General features: G+C 49.3%; 5 protein-coding genes across 5 annotated transcripts; 4 read left to right on the forward strand and 1 right to left on the reverse strand.

Moving 5' to 3' along the window:
* Positions 1–616: 616 nt before the first annotated feature.
* Positions 617–2,851, forward strand: KY384_003923 (uncharacterized protein; the record flags this gene model as incomplete). The annotated part of the gene is made up of 1 exon (XM_044812432.1): positions 617–2,851. The coding sequence occupies one exon, from the start codon at positions 617–619 to the stop codon at positions 2,849–2,851; it is 2,235 nt and encodes a 744-aa protein (XP_044671565.1).
* Positions 2,852–3,701: 850 nt separating this feature from the next.
* Positions 3,702–5,014, forward strand: KY384_003924 (uncharacterized protein; the record flags this gene model as incomplete). Its single annotated transcript, XM_044812433.1, has 3 exons — positions 3,702–4,151; positions 4,222–4,770; positions 4,817–5,014. The coding sequence occupies 3 exons, from the start codon at positions 3,702–3,704 to the stop codon at positions 5,012–5,014; spliced, it is 1,197 nt and encodes a 398-aa protein (XP_044671566.1).
* Positions 5,015–7,058: 2,044 nt separating this feature from the next.
* KY384_003925 (uncharacterized protein) lies at positions 7,059–8,023 on the forward strand (the record flags this gene model as incomplete). Its single annotated transcript, XM_044812434.1, has 2 exons — positions 7,059–7,139; positions 7,484–8,023. The coding sequence occupies 2 exons, from the start codon at positions 7,059–7,061 to the stop codon at positions 8,021–8,023; spliced, it is 621 nt and encodes a 206-aa protein (XP_044671567.1).
* A 3,242-nt stretch (positions 8,024–11,265) lies between these two features.
* Positions 11,266–11,795, forward strand: KY384_003926 (uncharacterized protein; the record flags this gene model as incomplete). The annotated part of the gene is made up of 2 exons (XM_044812435.1): positions 11,266–11,450; positions 11,489–11,795. The coding sequence occupies 2 exons, from the start codon at positions 11,266–11,268 to the stop codon at positions 11,793–11,795; spliced, it is 492 nt and encodes a 163-aa protein (XP_044671568.1).
* A 3,595-nt stretch (positions 11,796–15,390) lies between these two features.
* Positions 15,391–17,861, reverse strand: KY384_003927 (uncharacterized protein; the record flags this gene model as incomplete). The annotated part of the gene is made up of 2 exons (XM_044812436.1): positions 15,391–16,233; positions 16,686–17,861. The coding sequence occupies 2 exons, from the start codon at positions 17,859–17,861 to the stop codon at positions 15,391–15,393; spliced, it is 2,019 nt and encodes a 672-aa protein (XP_044671569.1).
* Between the last annotated feature and the right edge of the window lie 82 nt (positions 17,862–17,943).

Here is a 17,943-nt window from a genome sequence, read left to right on the forward strand (position 1 = left end):
ACCTCTGAGCAAGAGTCCTCTTGAACGATACCCAACTTCCAAGGCCAACGCGACGGAGCATTGTTCCACGTGACAGTTTTGGGTGATAGGTGCTCAATGCAACAAAGGATCTGTGAGCTCCGGAAGTGTCACATCAACAATTGGTCGAACCAAGACCCAGAGAGGAAACGGTAGACCATCTACACTCGCTTGAGCAGACCATATAGTGGGCGAATGGAGGATCTCTTGATGTGTCACTCTTGAGAGGCCAGTGGGAAAGGGAGCTCTACTCATAAGATGTCACAAGAGATGTGAAATGTGTTTGTCGTGACATTGGACTTCCAGAGGCTTTGCCCGACACATATTTTTCAACACATGGAATAGGGTGCATTGCATTGCACGTCACTCCTCTTCGTCTCCCCTCCATCTTGGCTAGCATTACAGCAAGCTCTGGGAAGGCACTCAGAGTACTTCCTATCTCAACCAACACTTCGATATATTACCGTTGAAGCACTCGTATCTCATCAGAGCATACTTGATTTGTATCGAAGCAAGCCACCCCCCAGATTTCCTCAATACGAAAGACCCGAAATCCCCTAGTCACGACCTCGCTTGTTTGCAGACAGATACCATCATAATGCATCAAGGTAGACGAGTAGGAAGGGCTCTCTCTAAACTTGGGAACAAACTCAAGCAGTCCTTCGTCAAAGAGTCAAAGACCGTAAGTACCCCTCTTAATATCGAGCTGAGACAGACTAATTTTGACCAGGAGATCTATCACCATCCGAATCTGGTGTTCTTGGAGGATCAGGTCTCATCAGATATCGCTACCGGCCCAGAGAAATCCCAACCATATTTGATTGGCGACGGAAATATCGAACCTCCGGACACAACCGTCAGGGATTTGCTAGCCTCGATTAATACAGCTGGGACTGGTGCTGAAGGATCCAAATCTTTAAATCAAGGGCCCAATACTCCTGTTACCGTCTTGCAATCGTTTGGCGAGCTTCACCTACACTGTCCTGTGCAGCTTGAGGACATTACTGGCTCGAAGGAGTCATCGATGGAAGCTTCACGATCTTTTGTACCATTTGATGTAGGCTCTAGAGTTCAGAGCAATGCTTCTTATTGTACAGACGTGGCTGAATGGCTACGTAATATCCCACTGAAAGAGGGAGCCAGCCGAGATACGACGGCACCAGCCTCACCCATCGCAACGGTGGACTCGGAAGAGGCTTCGAAAGACACACCAGGCACTTCAGTCAGCTCCAATGCATCCTCGAGGCGTCGGATATCCAAGCGTCGTGGATCGCAGCTTCACAAGGAGCAATTTTGGGTTGAAGTTGAGGGAGAAGATCCACTATGTTGTTTTCTACTCGCAGTCAAGTTTAGGGAGGCACAACTCTTTCAAGCTATGGCGGAGGATGATAGAATGTACTGTGACCTCATCGACAAGAAGAATGAGGATCTTGATGCACAGGAAGAGGATTTTGAGGAAACCTTGGCTGCAGCGGAGAAAAATCATGTGAACGTCATCAGAGACTTGGAAAATAAGTACACGATGACGATAAACTCACAGAGGAAGGCTTTCGAGAAGCAGCTACGTTCACTGAAGAAAGAAGTCAATAGGAAAACTGCTGAGATCAATCAGATCAACGAAGAAGTAGAGCAGGAACGAATTGCTAAAGAACGAGAGCTCAAAGAGGTGACTAAGGAATTGCATACTATCGATGACGCCTTCCAGCTTGAAGTACGAGAGAGGCGTCGTCTCCAAGCAATCTACGAGCCCAGGACACAGAACTATGAGAATCAACCTCAAATTACTGGCCACGGACTATCTCTCTTCCAAAGTAGTCCAGGTTGCCAACAACCAGATGCAGCAGATGACTGGCATTCATGGACCGTACCATACGAAGACGAGATCGCCAAGAAGGATACCATCATCATCCGCATGAAAGACGAAGCACATCAAAGCGCTACCGACCTCGTCACAGAGCAGGAAGCGCATGCTATCTCAAGGGTCGAAGCCAAGGCTAAAGTCAGCGGTTTGCGAGCTCAGATCACAGACTTGACTCACTCCCTCGCCGTCGTCAGCAAAAGCCGAATGAACAACGTGCGCTGGATCGAAAACGCCTGCACGGTCCTAGAAACCAAAGTTTACGCCCACGAGGTCAAGGATATCCTTGCTGACCGCCACTTCTCTGCGGAGGCAGACTGGACTCTGCTCCAAAACATACTTCGCTCTCGTTACAACACAATTGCTAGTGCCAGAGCAGATCTTGGTGAAAAGGAGAAAGAATGTGTGCAGCTCGAGGCGCGCATCGATCGTCTCGAGGAAGAGACCGTCGTCCTCAAGCAGGAGAACTCGCAGATGCGCGTCTCGAATGAGGGATGGAAATGGAACTACGAGATCGCCGACGAGCAAATCAAGGAACAATGCCAAAATACGGCACAACAGCACGAACATATGGTCTTAAAGAACGCGGAGCTGAAAGCGCTCCTTGATGGAGAAACACAGGAGTTTCTGGCATTGAGGGATAAGGAGACGAGAAAATTAGAGGAGGAGAAACAGGCGCTCGCGAAGGAGCTAGAAGAGACGAAGGCGAATAGGGACGAGTGGAAGCTGGCGTATGAGGAAGAAGTCGGGAAGGAAGATGATGCCGACGGAGAGCCGAGATGTAAGGTCATGCAGAATCCGAAGCCGCATCCCAGTCGAATTGGCACTGATGGCAAGACTTGGGAGGAGAGGAGATTGGAGGGTGTCGAGCCCGAGGGCATGCAGTACGAGGAGGAGGAGAAGGAGGCAGCGGCAGACGGTGAGAGTCTCCCGAAGGAAGTAGATACCGGATTTGGAAGCTGGGCGACATTCTGAGGTATTCTGTGCTTCTACAGCCGGGAATTGAGACACGCGAGGGGCGAAAAGTACTGATGAATAATGATGATGATGATGATGATGATGATGATTGAGACAGACACGTGATGTATCAGTTGATCACCGTGATGGGTAAAAGTGAGTGTAATGGTTGAAACACGACGAAAAAAGAGTGAAATATCGATGTAAGTCCCGTGTGATGTGTATGTCTCTTTTGCCGCTTCTGATTACTGTATGATGAATGTTCGCCATTTCCTTTTCGACGAATCATTCAGCTATACACCATACCTCGTGAGGTGTTCAAAATACATCTGCATGTCTCAATTGCCGCTTCTGCTTGTGGTGTGATTCTTCACATCCCTCCGGTGTCTTGAATGGCGTGAATCAAACCCTTTCGTCCCGTCTCTGCCATGTGTCTGTACACATTCATGCGTGTGATACCGGTCAAATGACCAGAAGGGTAAACACTTGGTGAGTGATTGGTATCGTGAGGAAGACATGTGTCTGAGGCGGGTGAGACAGCGTGATCAGGCTTTTGAGCGTGTTGGGTTGGGGTGGGTATAAGAAGGCCCTCCTTCCCCCCCGGTTCCTTCCTTCTTTTTCATCAGCATTGTTATAAATATATATATATTCAGGCTTCGTTTCTTTGGGGGTAGTCTGGAGCTATCCATGTCCTAGGAAAGGACATTCAATGAGCACGAGTCCACCGTTGCGGAGGGAGTAGAAGATGACCATCCTCGTCTACTTGATACTCAACTAGTAGACGACCTGCTGTCCTCCTCCAGACAGGCAAATGCGCTGAGGTTCCATTCTTTCAACATCCTCTCTCTCGCGATCAAATCCAGGAAACATGAAGATCATTTCGGACCTGACCAAGAAGCTAATCAAGGCAAAGGCTCTCAAATTTCATTCTTTCATCGTTACTACTTGTTATGCCGAACAGGAGCGCTTCATCAATGAGGCGATGTTCAGATTAGCAAAGAAGTATGAACTACCAAGGAACGACTTGCCAACCGTAAAGCTAGCACCGGTAATCCAGGGCAAAGAGGCCGATGTCGTCTTGTTCGATACAGTGATCGACTCGGAAGATACGATGGGGCAACTCGGTCTTGCACAAGGGGAGCCATTCGAAGGGTATCAAGGACCCTGGAAAATGTCTTTCAAAAACCTTCAAGCGATCAAATACGTCGTCTTGTACGAGTCGTCAAGTCTCCTTTGCTTTCCAATACCATTCGTTGCTGTCGTCTCCTTGCCATTGGGATGCCGCGCCGCTCTCGTGGCAAGTCAGCCCTTTGGAGCTGTAAGTTGCCATACCTCCGAGGCTAAGATGATCCAGCTAACATGTCCCAGTGGACCTGAACTTCTTCTAGCTGTTCAGGGGTGGTGCTACCAATGGACGTCATCGCGACTCATATACATCCAAAACGCCAGCTGTTGTGCGAAGTCCCATTTCCTTGCTCAACCCCCCCAAGAGCGTGGTCCCCACTGACTCGCCAACGCATCATCTCGGAGGTCGAGGAGACCGCCGCACCGTTGCCTTGGGAGAAGCCAGATGCACAGACGTCGCACCTGGAGCGCAAAGAGGCCGGTATGAGGGAAGCCGCAATGTACGCCAACCTAGCAAACTTTCGGCGTCCAGTGGCTCCACCACAAACACTGAACGACCCTCTGTTCCCGAATATGCAGATGTCTACTTCGCCGAGGTCTTCCCATGGGAGATGTCTTCGGCCGACGCAACAAGTAGCCTTGTTGGGGGAGGTACTTCAAGGTTAAGGATGGACGATGTCAGTTACGAGGATCTTACTGAAGAGAGAGCATACCTGCCCAGCCTTCCACCACAATTACCAGCCGCCAGCACCTGTACCCCAGGCCTTGAACCGGACCTCGCACGCGCCACTGCTCAATTTGACAGGTGCACCGTATAAGGTTCAAACTCTCAGCAAAATACGAAACCACATCGTGCAGTCGGTCGGCCTGAGGGCGGAGCTTGAACGCGAGACCAACCAGGAGCCATGGACAGAGGCTGCCGCTCAGGAAGCAGCACCCTTATCAGCCATCAACCGACTCGTCGGTTTTCCGTCCGCTGTCAATGGTTTTCTACGTCCCATACTTACGTCTTCCAACAAGCCATCCGTCACCGATGCCGAAGTCTCCCCGGCATGAATTTTCGCCAGAAACGAACTTCGACGGGTGGTGGAAATACTTGGACTGCTCATGCAGGGATTAAGGCTTATAAATGACATGATGGTCTTTCTAGTCCTGTGCAGTGAATAAGTACTTGGACTTGAACGGATGAGCGTATCGGTGTTTTGGGACAACCAATGCTTGAAGCGCGGAGCTCAAGGATGCATTGGTCTAGTGAGCGAAGGCGAATGCAGAGGCACAACGATGATCTAGAAGATGCTGTTGTGAATCACTAATCGCAAGACTACAAGGCTTGGGAAGCCAAAGACTATAATGCGGACGACGATAGTTCCTGGTGTGCATTCTGTGGAATGCAACGCCATGATGGAGCACTCGTCGTCCGAACTTGCATTAGCCTTACCCGAGTGTCTGGTGGAACGGAATCGCGAATACATCATTGCTATCAGCTGAAGGAAAATGGGTAAGAATTACACGAGTATTAGAACGGGTTCATCGGAGGTGATGAGGAGTAGCAGCACCCAGAAGATCTCCAAGGCTCATGCCGCCCACATTGCGGCCGAAGGCCGATTCCTACACGTTTTATTGCCGGCCGCCCACAAGGCACGTAAAGGGATCAGTACTCGAGGACCAGCCATCATCTTCTCGAATCACCCGGATAAGGTCATGGAGAGGAGCCTGGAGATGCTGCCGCGGTACCAGCTTCTTCTAAGGGGAATGCGATATGCTATTTCAAACCCCAAGTGGTTGTCGCGCCTATTTCGGCAGCCCGAACAAACTGAGAGACGGAAAGAACCGTGGTCCTATATATAGGGAAGGAGTGACCTTGCATGTCGCGCCACCACTCTTACTGCGTGCCATCACGGTAGGTGTCGGCTACAACAGATGTTCTTTGGGACTACTGGACATTCTATCAACCTGTGGGGGATAGAAAGTTGAAACGAATCACCTGCACACTTCTCTGTCAGCTTACTCACGATCTGAGCCCTAGGTTTCGAGATGCACAATAATTGCGTCTAAATATATATATGAATGTTCAAGAAGCCTTCACGGACGAAGGATTCTTGAGCGCTGGATAGGACTTGGGACCTCACTGGAATGGAATCTTCCCGAGGGGTTGTTTGACTCCGCCGCCAAAGAACTGGGAGTTGTTAATTCCTCAGCGAATGGACTGAATTCCCACTCCTTGAGAGGCACAGACACACCCACTCTGGCACATTCATGTCTGGACTATCACTTGCTGAGTTCCTCGAGGTGTTGCAAATCGGTTGTAACGCAACATGATCACCCATCTCATGTGCATGGGTTCTGGTCCGGTCCTCTGAAGGTGCAATTCCTCTCACAAAAGGCGCATGGTATCACAACCGACCAAGGAACGACAATGGCTTAGGTTCTCGGCGTTCCTTGCGGACACTGCACGTGTGAAAAGGAGGTTGCGAGTCATACCCGATCGAGAACTTTAAATGCGTCGAAAAGACACTTCATCTCTGCCTGGACAGATGTCAAGAAAGCACAAGAGATGCTATTTCGCCGACCATGGTTTTGCTCTAAATATATATAGAATATCCCACCAGCTGAGGAGATCAGCAACAAGGATCCCTTCGCCAAGGTCATGCCCGAGGCAGGAGCTTCAACAAAGAAGAGAATGCAAGTGACATGGCGGCGTCTCCGGTGGTCACGATCCAGAGGAAAGATACTCAAATCCTTAGGGACCAAAACGAAGCTGGAAATAGAAATACCGCCTTATCCTTCCAAACCGTACACGACGAGGTCCGTACAGATTTATTGAAGAATGGCCAAAACTCTGATGAAGAGAAAACGAAAGAGGGAGCAGAGAACAACCAAAGGCATCTGAGGAAGCCAAGTAAGGGATGAATCCTGACATTGTTGGCGTCCCATTGGAACATTTGGTGCTATAAATATATATACGATACCCTCCTAGCTGAGCAGATCGGCAGTGATCAGCATGGATCCTTTCGCCCAGCTCATAGTTGAGGCAGGGGCTGATGAGCAAGAGGAAGGAATGCGCCGAGCAGCACTTAGATGATGCATTCATATCGACACCATGTACACACCACCAGAGACGAATCCAGTGAACGCTGGGCAACCAGACTTCGTGATTAATGACGAAGATAAGACTCTTGCGGTGTTAGTGACTCATATGGGAAAAGCCTTCCTTTATGATGCCACTCCAAGATACCCGCTGCGTCCATGAGCTGGCACACGGCCCGGAGCTGTCAGCTCAGGAGAAGGTCATGCAGTGGCTGAAATGGCCATGATGGGTGCCTCCCCGAGTCTTGACGAGCAGCTGGCACACGGCCCAGAGATGTCAGCTCAGGAGAAAGTTGTCAAATGGCTAACTTGGCCATGATGGATGTCTCGTCGAACCTTGACGAGCATTGGAGAAGTCAGGAGATGTCATGACATGAGATCACGCGGTGGATAAATTCCCATGTGCTCTAAATATATACGAAATACGTTGGCTGCAAGGTACAAGCACAGCATCTCATATTGGCAGCTGGGACCCCATACGAGGCTGCATCAATGCTCAACCATTACTTCCAGCACCCACATCTACCGGCACCTCCGCTATATACTTTTCAGATAAGCCAAGAACTTGATTCTTGGTTTGCTATTCTTAAAAGCGAGTCGCTCGCAACGCTTGAATCCATCACTGGCAATCTGGTGAGTTTGAGGGCAGTTCTTGATTCGAAAGATGTGCATGATTTTCTCGTCAAGATCAAAATCCTCTTTGATGAATACCGACACAGCCTCCCTTCCGCCTCTCACTCGAAAATTCATGGAGGTTGGAAAAAACGCAGACCAAATAACGGTCTGTCGGAGGATACACTAGACGCACTCACATCGAGGGACCTGATCGCTATCATCATCATCGAAGTGCTCTTCTTCAATCAACTGTGCCGAACCGAACCTCCGGTGGATCCTACGGAAAAACGACGAGGCACCCCTATCGGTCTTCGGATCGTACGCGAAGTAAATGATGACCGTCAAGAAGGAAAGTTGGACTGAATCAAGCCGCCCCAATGGTAGGTATAGCCGTATTCAACCAATATGATTCGCATACGATGACAAGCTCCCAAAAACATATCAAATCATCTCATCAACCGTACCATAGCCTTCTGCCAACATCGCTATCATACCCCTAAATCGGCAGTTCAAACACGAAGTTGCCGGCAGAAAGAACGCAAAGCTAATCTTACAGCAAATGCAAGCCTTTGTCACGCAGCAGCCGGAGATACCAGGCATGGGCCTGGTTCAACAGAAACATGCCGAACGCGGCAGAAACCAATGAGGTCAATGATTACGTGCACTTTGCTTTTGAGACTCGCTAATGCATCGAGCTCATCGCCCTCTTTGCAGGGCCTAGGCGACCAACCGTCTCACAACGATTTGTGCGTACTAGTTGCAGCCTTTGCAGTCCTCTATCCTCAGGTGACGGTTGTATTTAACCCAAGATCAACATCCAGTATGACCATGTCGCCCACGCCTCAATCTCTAAATATATATATGGATGAAGCTGCTGGCTTCGCAGGACTGTTTTGTCCTATCACCTGCGCAATGCAGGTTTTTAATAGGGTCCAGGTCCTTTGTCGGACTTGGAGTGGTCACCTCCATGAGCAAGTACCAGTAATGCCTATAACAACAAACCAGATGCTCGACCAGCTCCGAAACATCGGATCGCAGTAGGATGTGCTTCATGCAGATCCTGTGCTTGAAGACTTCATCATCAAGTCGTGCTACTGAACCCTGGCTTGTTGAGGACCGTTGATCTGGTTGAGTGATGGTCAGCATGAGAGTGAACGTAGCGTCCACGAAGCCGAACGATGGCTTTGGCTCTGTCTCCGAGTCTTTACATCACCGTCTGACTTGGTTCAAATTTTCAGTCCTTATTCATCGCTCATAATGAGAGATGTCAGGACCACAAGCCTTTTCCAGGACGTCTTTTGAAGCATGGACACTTGCCAATACGGACATACCCTGCCTTGAGCGTACTGAGCCTCAAGTACACGGGCTCTTCCATGCTCATAGTCTGGAGATTCTATCGTGACTTGATCGCCCCCCCAACCCCGGTCGTCGCTCGCTCTATACGGCCAAACAAAGAAGTGAACTAGGACGGTGCCTATACGTCCAAAGAAAGACATAGGACAGACGATAACTAGACGTCAGAAGCTTCAACAACATGCATATGTCTGCAGTAATTTCTTGTGGGAATCCTTTCACCGTGGCCGTCTTCAATGGAGCGGAGCTTGATCTTCAAGCCTTTGCATGCTGCAGAAACTCATCACTGCAATATCATGAAGAGTGCTGATGATGCAAAGCTACAAGGGATGAGTCAACACCCCCAGATGATGGGCCAACATGCGCTGGTAAAATCCATACACGCAACTTTCAAGGGTTTATTCACTACGGGCCGCCTCCCCTACCCCTGTGCTTCCAGATCATGATGCAACAAGAATCCCACCAGGCAGATTCTTCAAGTCTGGAAGCCCATGGAAGGAGTACACGAGCCAACGTCATCTCGTGTTCCAAGAAATTCATTAATGATCGCACCATCTCTCTATCCGGAAGGAGCTGTGAACACAGTGCCAGACACGTCCTCGAAGACGTCACTCTTATTCGAAAGCATCATCCTGTGCCGTGAGAATTTGTGGTACCTCTCTTTACGCAATCTCGATCCAGATTCATACCCTGATGACGAGGCGAACGGAGCTTTGAAGCGCAAGAAATCAGCCTCCACATCAATGCCGTGAATACTCGACCCTGGATTGACAGCTGGTGGTGCTGCGTGGTGTATCACGAAACATTAATATATATACAATTTCTGAGGACTGACGAGCGATATCTGAGCGCCTTTCTCGACGTCGCATGGAAACGTTAGAGCTTTTAGGTCTGACAATGTCAGAACAATTCGATCCAGCTTGCGAGAGCATCCAATGCCTTTGCGACTCCATCGAACGGTTGTTTTATCCTGAACCATCCTCCAGTTTAGTGCGTGCGCATCAGCGCGGTCAAAGGTCGCAACATCTTGCGCTGACCCATCCTCAGGAAGTATATCGAGTCCTTTCGATGCCTTCCCGGTCAGAACGCGGCTAGCTACCATATTCAAGCAATAGCAGCATTGCGGGAGTTGCTAAGATTTGCCAATCAATTTGACCTGACTCTGGACTAGGTGAGACATGCGAAATCGTACACAAGCGAAGAAAGACCGAACTTCTGGGTCCTGATAGTTAGCCGAAAGTGCTATCTCTAACGTTATGCAAGGATCAAAGGCAGACTGAAGGCGAGTTAGTGGATGCGGACCCAGGCCTCATCGGTTCTCCTCTTCTGCACGCTACCAAAGTCACCAAGACGAGAAGACGTCGCAAAGCCGCAGAGGATGTACTGACACTGGGCCCTTCTAGATGAAGCTGCTGATATGGAGAACTCAATCACCAGAACTCAAGAGCGTTCTCATCACTGCCTACGTAGAATGGACCTTTCTTGATAGGCGGTCAGGATCAAGGGAATGCCAGCTGCAAGAGATATCAAAACCTTCAGCTGTATCTGAAACAGAGTTGCCTGTGAAGAGAGTCATCGCGCAACATCGAAGGCGAGATCCACAATCCCAGAAGACGAACAGGACCTACTAGCAAGATATATAGGTATTGCCAATCCCTTCGACTCCGGCTGCCAGAATTGCAAGATCTGGTCGGGGCTAGCGTTGTACAACATGCAAGCTAAATATATATAGATCATGCGCAGTGGTACACTGTGGGCAGGTACGCTGTGGGCGGCTTTGCTGGTCTCGTGGCTTACTTACAGCTGCAAAAATAGGTGGTTAATGCTCTTCACCTATCAAGATCATGACTTCGGAGAACGAACACGACGTACTCGTCCGGATCGTTGCTCGACGAATAATTCCCCTCCACAATTCGCTAAGGGACTTCCTAATGATTCCGTGGGGATCTGAACGATTTCTGGCTTCCCAAAACGTCCTTTGAAAGGTTAAAACGACAAGGACCGATCTTGAAGCTCGATGCAAATCTCAACGTCTGTGACTGGCAGAGTGGTGAAACTTGTGAGATAGCCAGCAGGATGTGCGAAGTCCCACCAGGCGTCGATATATGTTGGACCTGCTCCGTCCTGATTGCCTCATGTTGTGATTCAATCACATTTGAGCAGTCTCCACATGGGCTTTTCTTGTGAGAAAGGACGAGTTCATCTGGAACGGGAGCTGAAGCATTTGAAAAGCTCGTAACAAGTGAAAAGTGATGCGAAAAGCCCAGAAGGCAAAAACTTACACATACCCTTTGGGATTGAAATCTAATCAACGCTCCAGTGATAAGCAAATCACGACCGTCCGTGTCATTGATCTCGCTCTAGGAGCTGAAGAGAAGAAAATGTTGTTGAGCTCCATCTTTCTTTCAGCTCCAGCTCCAGCGAAATCAAGAAAAAGGTACATCACGTAACGTAAATATATATACTTTTGGGGAGTCTAGAGAGGTGCTCGCACTCTCTGAGGCTGAAAGCTGGGCGGTACTCGCAAGATCTACAACAGAACCTTGAAGATCAAGAGTTTCTCACCAGCTCCGTCAAATCTCCTACTCCAGAGGAAGGAAAGCCCAAGAGAAAACGTCGCAAGGCCGCAAAAGGTGTCGCAATATTAGATACTTCCAATTCGGATAAGCCTCAGAAGCATCATCAAGACCAAGACAATGCTCCCGACACTGTGGCTTCGCCAGCTCTGGAGGATAACAAAGGCAAGAAGAATGGTGAGCGTAGGGACTTTAGAGCAGGATAGAAGACACGTGAGAGTCGAGTCGGGCGCGAAGACTCATCAAACCCCCAATGAATTCGCCGTCTTTCCTATCCTGTCAATTGCTCTTGAACGGCAACACAATCTTACTTCTTGGATGGCACCACGAAAATCTCACTCCTCCGGGGAGCCTGTTGCCTCCGTCTTCTTGTAGAACTTCAACGAAGACCCCCCCATGGTGCTCGGAATAAGTCTCTATTAGGACGATATTATAGTAAACATGAGCAGAGCCACTCACACTTTCGATTGCGGTATGTTCACTCCAGCATCCTCCGTCCATTGAAGATGGGCAACATTATTTGGCCTTGCTTAAGCGAGGATTGGGCACAGCAATTAAGCGACTTCTGGAGTAACCGTCATCGCAGATCCGCATTTGACCCACAGAATCCAAATCCTGACCCACAAGATCCTACATGACCGTTTGACCCTATGCTGCTTCAAATTATGGGCCAACCACGGCGTGTTGCTAAAATGAATCTATCGGGAGCTTGTCGTGGTCCGCCATTACGCAGGAGTTAAACGCTGGATTTAATACCAATCTCCACGGAACCAGAGCCGTATCGAGACGGTAAGTAAACTCTTTTCAGATCGCAAAGTGGCAGGAATACGCTCACAGTTTGAGCACGAAGCTGCAAGTATTCACCATGTCCGTACTAGAGCGTGGAGGCTCTTCCCTACTGAGGAGCGATTCCCGCTTTGGAAACAAACATCCATGCAAAGGAATCACGAGGGACGTCAAGAATCGCGACCTTTAAATATATATATTGACACTCGAGGTGTTAAGCTTCGCTTGGATGATCCCTCGTCCGACAACTCTTCGTCTCGGTCTTCTCATGGCGGCTGAGATAGCATAGAGTTGCAAAGTCCCACGCACGAAACAGACGAGAGAAGAACGCAAAGCCATACGCAGACCTTCCCATTCTCAAACGCATGGATCGGGGCAACAAAGATCTGACGGCAGGCATCAACTTATTTAACATCTTCTTGCATCATCACGAATCCGAGATGTCTGTCTCTAGGCCGCAGATCTGGAATCTGCGAAGTGAGAAAACTGGCGTGCGTTATCACGCAACCTGATCTCGAGAATGAACAAGATCAAGCAGGACTTGTCAGGTTCGCATCAAACGAGGGTACCAAAGTTGCTGGAAATGAGCGCGCTCCGGAGACGCCCTCCCATGCAACCAGCAGCTCCTCCTCCGCCTCAATCGACGACCCCGCGAGCAGCAGTCCCCCCAAGCAACGTCGAATGGTCCAGGCACGGGTTATCGCGGGTCACGAGTGAGCCATCTAATTAACCTTTTTCGCACACAGGATGTCACTTAGAGCGAGGTCCTTCATACTGCAATTTTGCAAGCAGCTGGCTGGACGCAAGGGACTCTGTGGCTTGCGGTCCAGGGAGGAATGATGAGCAGCTTTCGTCTCGCCTAGGGATAACGGGCTATTCTGTTGCTTAGGTACCAACAAGCTACCGTACGATCCAACGCTAGGCCGTGGGTCTAATCATGCTTGGCCCACGTAGATTGATTGGAAAGGATACGGGAGTCGTGTCGCTGGAAACTGAGGAGAACAAACACGAGGATAGAGATGATTAAGACGTAACATGCTGTTGACAAGGACTCGGATAATGGGCGAGGATGAAAGTAATCTGCGCTGGGTGCCGTCTCTCGACTTGTGGAGATTCAATTATGGGTCTGGACACTTTGAGACTTGGGGGCGACCTTACGAGCCACACAGGGTAAAAAGGGCTATGGTTGGCATTGTTGAGACGTCGAACCAAAAGATATTCTGATAGCCGTCCAAGTACGATGGCCTCACTTCAAACTGAAGCTGAAGCACGACTCCCGGAGGTCCCACTTCGACATCACCGAGACGGCAACTCCTCCCATTCCAGAAGGCCTCGGTGCATTGAGCTGTGCCGATCAATTTGTGGAGGGAAGAGGATTGAGGTGGTAGCGCCGTCTGGTGGAAATTGGTAGGACTTTGAGATAGCAGTATTAGTATGGTCAGACCATGACTTAAGGAGAGGTATTTAATGATCGTAATAGATAGCCCTATACAGTAAAAACTGAGGGTTATAAAAATTTCGTCCAAACTCTCTACCAGTCCTGTAATTAAAGGATCTAGCTAGACTAGGGGTTAGTGGGCCAAGAGCTCATTTCGCCTAATTCCTTAGGCTTTTACATAGTATTTTGGCAGCCCCTGCTCCATCATTCCTACAATCATTTCTGTCAATCAGGGGGCTTTTGGAACACCCGCCCACCGTCCCTGTACATAGATCTATAGATACAGACTCCAAAGCTACGTCAGTAGGGGGTTTGGCTGGCCTAGGGGCAGCTGCATGGCTTTGCCAGCGAGAGAGTCAGTCTTTGGCTGGCGTGGACACTCGGCAGCGAGGTTTTCAGACCTGTAAACCCTAGGCCGGCACGGCCAATATTAGATTTATGACTCATTACATCATCATGTCCAAGCTCGTCAGACCACTAATTATTCTTAGCCGAAGACGCTGCTTTGGTCTTTCTTGTCTGCCCTCTCGTCACAGCGTTTGCGCGTTTCCTTTTCCCGGGTCAAAGGGCCTTGAACAGCTCCTCTCTCTGTGAACGCTGGGTAATGTGCGTTGCTGATACCTTGATCGCCTGGGAGACGTACTCTAGAGCCGTACCTTCCACCGGTGTCTCGTTCTTCTGTTGGCCTGTTGTCGGTTTTGATGGGTGCTTGCAAGATCGAAAGCTGATACAATGCTCGAGAATTGTCCGGGTTCATCGAAAATTATGAAGATAAGTCTTCGAAGCGATGGTAAAAGTCACCAATAGATGTTTCTTTTCTCTCGAGCCGCAAGAGTGATGTCAGTAGATGTCGGGACTCTTTGTCTCTTTGTTGGACGTTGGTGGTTTGAAGACAGATAGATCTATGACGGAGGAACAAATTCCTAGTGACATCAATGTCTAGGCGGAGCCCCCTATAGGACCGCCTAGATGCCGGCCTCTCTAGGGGCCAATGCCCCTATTCCTTCAAGGGGGCGTCGATTCAACACTTTTGGCGTGTTGATATCAATATCTTGTCCCAAAAGTGCCACCCAACGGTATATGCTCTGTTATCTGATGGCGTAATGAGGTTGAAATGAGCAGAGAAATTGCAAAATCTGTAGAGCTATGTGCTTGAGAAGGCAGTCAAAGATATATTTGTTCCAGAAGCAAGTTGTCCTTCTACGTCGTTTGCGTAATATTTCCTACTGTTTCGCCTCGTGATATTTATTTTGCCTACCATTTTCTACAAGTATTTTGACTCCTAGTGGCTGATTCTAGCGTATGTATGTCGAGATGAGACAGAATCTAGATAAAAGCTCTTAAAACCAGCGGCGTATTTTCAGGGGAGAACTTCGTCTAAAATCATGGAATTGATTCTGCAGATGCACTATTGACCGTTTACACGTCGGAGAACAGCAATTCTTGCCTCCCTTTCCTCCTACAATCACTTCTTCTCATAATCGTCGTCAAAATCACGTTTGCCATTGCCTGGTCTCGTTCTAGAACGGCCTACTGCGGCCCCTTGTCCTTCCCACCGCAATGCTTCGCTGCCACGCTCATAGTCTCCCTCCTAGCGCCCTGACCCTCTTCTCGTCTTGGTGAAACTTGTAGGGCTTGAATTCGAGCGTTACCACGCCGACCTGGCTCTCTTGATCTTCAGATTGCTTGTTTTCGGTAATCTTTTCACATGGGCCGAGGGTGGATTCTAGGTATCGCTGGATGCCGGCAACGTTGATTGTCTTTCGCACCAGATGTGGTCCTATCGGGCTGCCTTTTTCCTCAATGTTGATGAATCGTATGATCGTAGTCTGGAAGCTGACGAGGCTGCGGAGAAGAAAGCCAAAGGGCCCTCGGAGAATGGCGGTTGATAGTGGCATGAAGTCTATTTCCTCGACGACTGTGGAGAAGTCTACCGTGCATTTGTTGCGTGCAAATGAAGTACCTTGGAAGTGTTTGAGGAATTGACGCCAGGGAAATCCTTCCATATGCCACTGGTTCTCGGAGTACGATATTATGCGTGTGCGGAGCTCGGGGGCTTTGATCTCTACGACAATGTCGATATCGTTAATATGGCGGAAATGTTCAAGACGTATCTCCTTGTAAGCGACTGGTGCTTGAAAGTATGACGAGAATTCGAAGTGATGAATCATGACGACGCTCTGGTCGAGAATTGGCTGGGATTCAAGGAAAATGACACGTGACGCTCTCAACAAGGCAGGCGTAGACTTCTGCTGATGTGCGAATGACATGTGTGGATCGGTAAAAACGACTATGACGTCGCCTTTGAGGGCGTACTTGTAGATCTTGCGGCGAATCTCGGGTGGGAGCTTTCCCAAGCATCCATAGGCATCTTGGTTTACTGGTAAAGCTGCCATTCCAGCCAATGGAGCGTTGCGAATCTACCAGTCGTAAACATGAGGATACGTCGAAAGTGGTTAGATTAGATTGAAGCTCTGCCAAGACTGACTTACAGAATAGTAGAAAGCAGGTGAAAAGGGCAAAGAAGGAATAAGAAGGGGCTCGCGGTACTTATATCTAGATTGAAACTAATTAGAGAAACCAGAATTAAATACGCATTTCGATAGAGAAGCTTTGATTACCCACCGAGTAGCTGGAAATGCCTGCTTTATTACCGAAAATCCAGATTCAAGCCGTATCTTACGAGAACTATTTACATATTATACTCGCCAAAGACGCGCCTGTAGCGGCTACTCTAGCTCAATATGGAATATTTGCAATGCAAGTGAAGACAACGGCGCTAGATACCCAAGCCGTGACACTTTTTCACACGCCAAATCCTGTGCTCATGGTCAGCAATATGCCATATGTACAAGGAATCGGTAGCACTGACAAGACTCCTGAGTAGTTCTTTTGCCTTTGGGACAGAACGAAGCGACCAACTGCCTTTCTGCATCTGCGTGAAGTATTTGGAGAAGACAGCGCTAGCTCCAGCAGCATTACTCACGATGTCAAACATCAGGTCTGTCTCAATTCCTAGATGCTCGCAGAATTGCATCGCTTCACTCATGCCGACTAGGTGAACACTGATCAGCATTATCTCAATGTCACTGATCGTCAACGTAGAGCCTTTCGAAGGCTTGTATGACCCCGCCTGTTGTACGACTAGCTCAGGCTGACTGGGTAGAAACAATCGCACCAGAACACAATCGTCCTCCCTATCCCACCCAGCCGCGCTTGCCTCGTCGTACAAAGCCTCCGCCCTCTCCAGTATAGGAAGCGGAAATTTCTCCTCTCTACAAGTCTTCGTGATGATCTTCACGTCCTTCTTAATTATCGCGATCGCAGAATACGGCGGCGTGGTTCTATCAAGCATCGGCGGCACTCTGTTCTCAAACATCCAACTCGACCCATCACCTTTCTTCAATCTCTCGAACGCGTCTTGAGTGTTCAGTCCGGCCTGCGCTGCGAGACTCATCGCCTCAGATGACATCGCAATCTGCACGCCCGCAAAGATCTGGTGGATCAGCTTCGCTTTCGAACCCCCACCCAAGCCTCCAGGAATATGGTACAGCCTGGTGCTCATACAATCTAGAATCGGCTGCGCGCTATCCAAGTCGGGGTCTACGCCAGAAGCAAAGATCGAGAGAGTGCCATTTGCTGCGCGTCCACTGCCTCCGGAGACGGGGCAGTCGATCAGACGGATGTCGGACCTGCCTGAATCATGAAAGAGGCCGACAAGATCATTTATGTCGGCAGGAGCTACCGTCGAACACATCAGTATCGTTGCGCCCTTGGGCATGGCAGTGACCGCGCCCTGCTCGTGGTCAAAAAGGAGGGTCTTGGCATGACCGATGATTGCGACCATGCAGATCAGGAAGTCGACGTTCTTGACGGCGTCGCGAGGTGATTGTGCTCCTTTCCCTCCTGCTGCGACGAGTTTATCAACTGATGGTTGGTAGATGTCGTACCCAATTACTTGGAAGCCAGATTTGAGGAGGTGGGAGGCCATGCCGAAGCCCATCGCTCCGAGGCCTGCAAAGGCCAGACTTGGCTTGAGTGTAGCCATGATGGGTCAAAACCTCGCAGTCAGTAGGTAACGGTATTTCTCGGATTGTCCTAGACAGTTGAAGCGCTCTGACATGTATTTG

The sequence above is a fragment of the Bacidia gigantensis genome (assembly GCF_019456465.1).
Source record: "Bacidia gigantensis strain McMullin 20006 chromosome Unknown contig_180, whole genome shotgun sequence".
Lineage (NCBI taxonomy): Eukaryota > Fungi > Ascomycota > Lecanoromycetes > Lecanorales > Ramalinaceae > Bacidia > Bacidia gigantensis.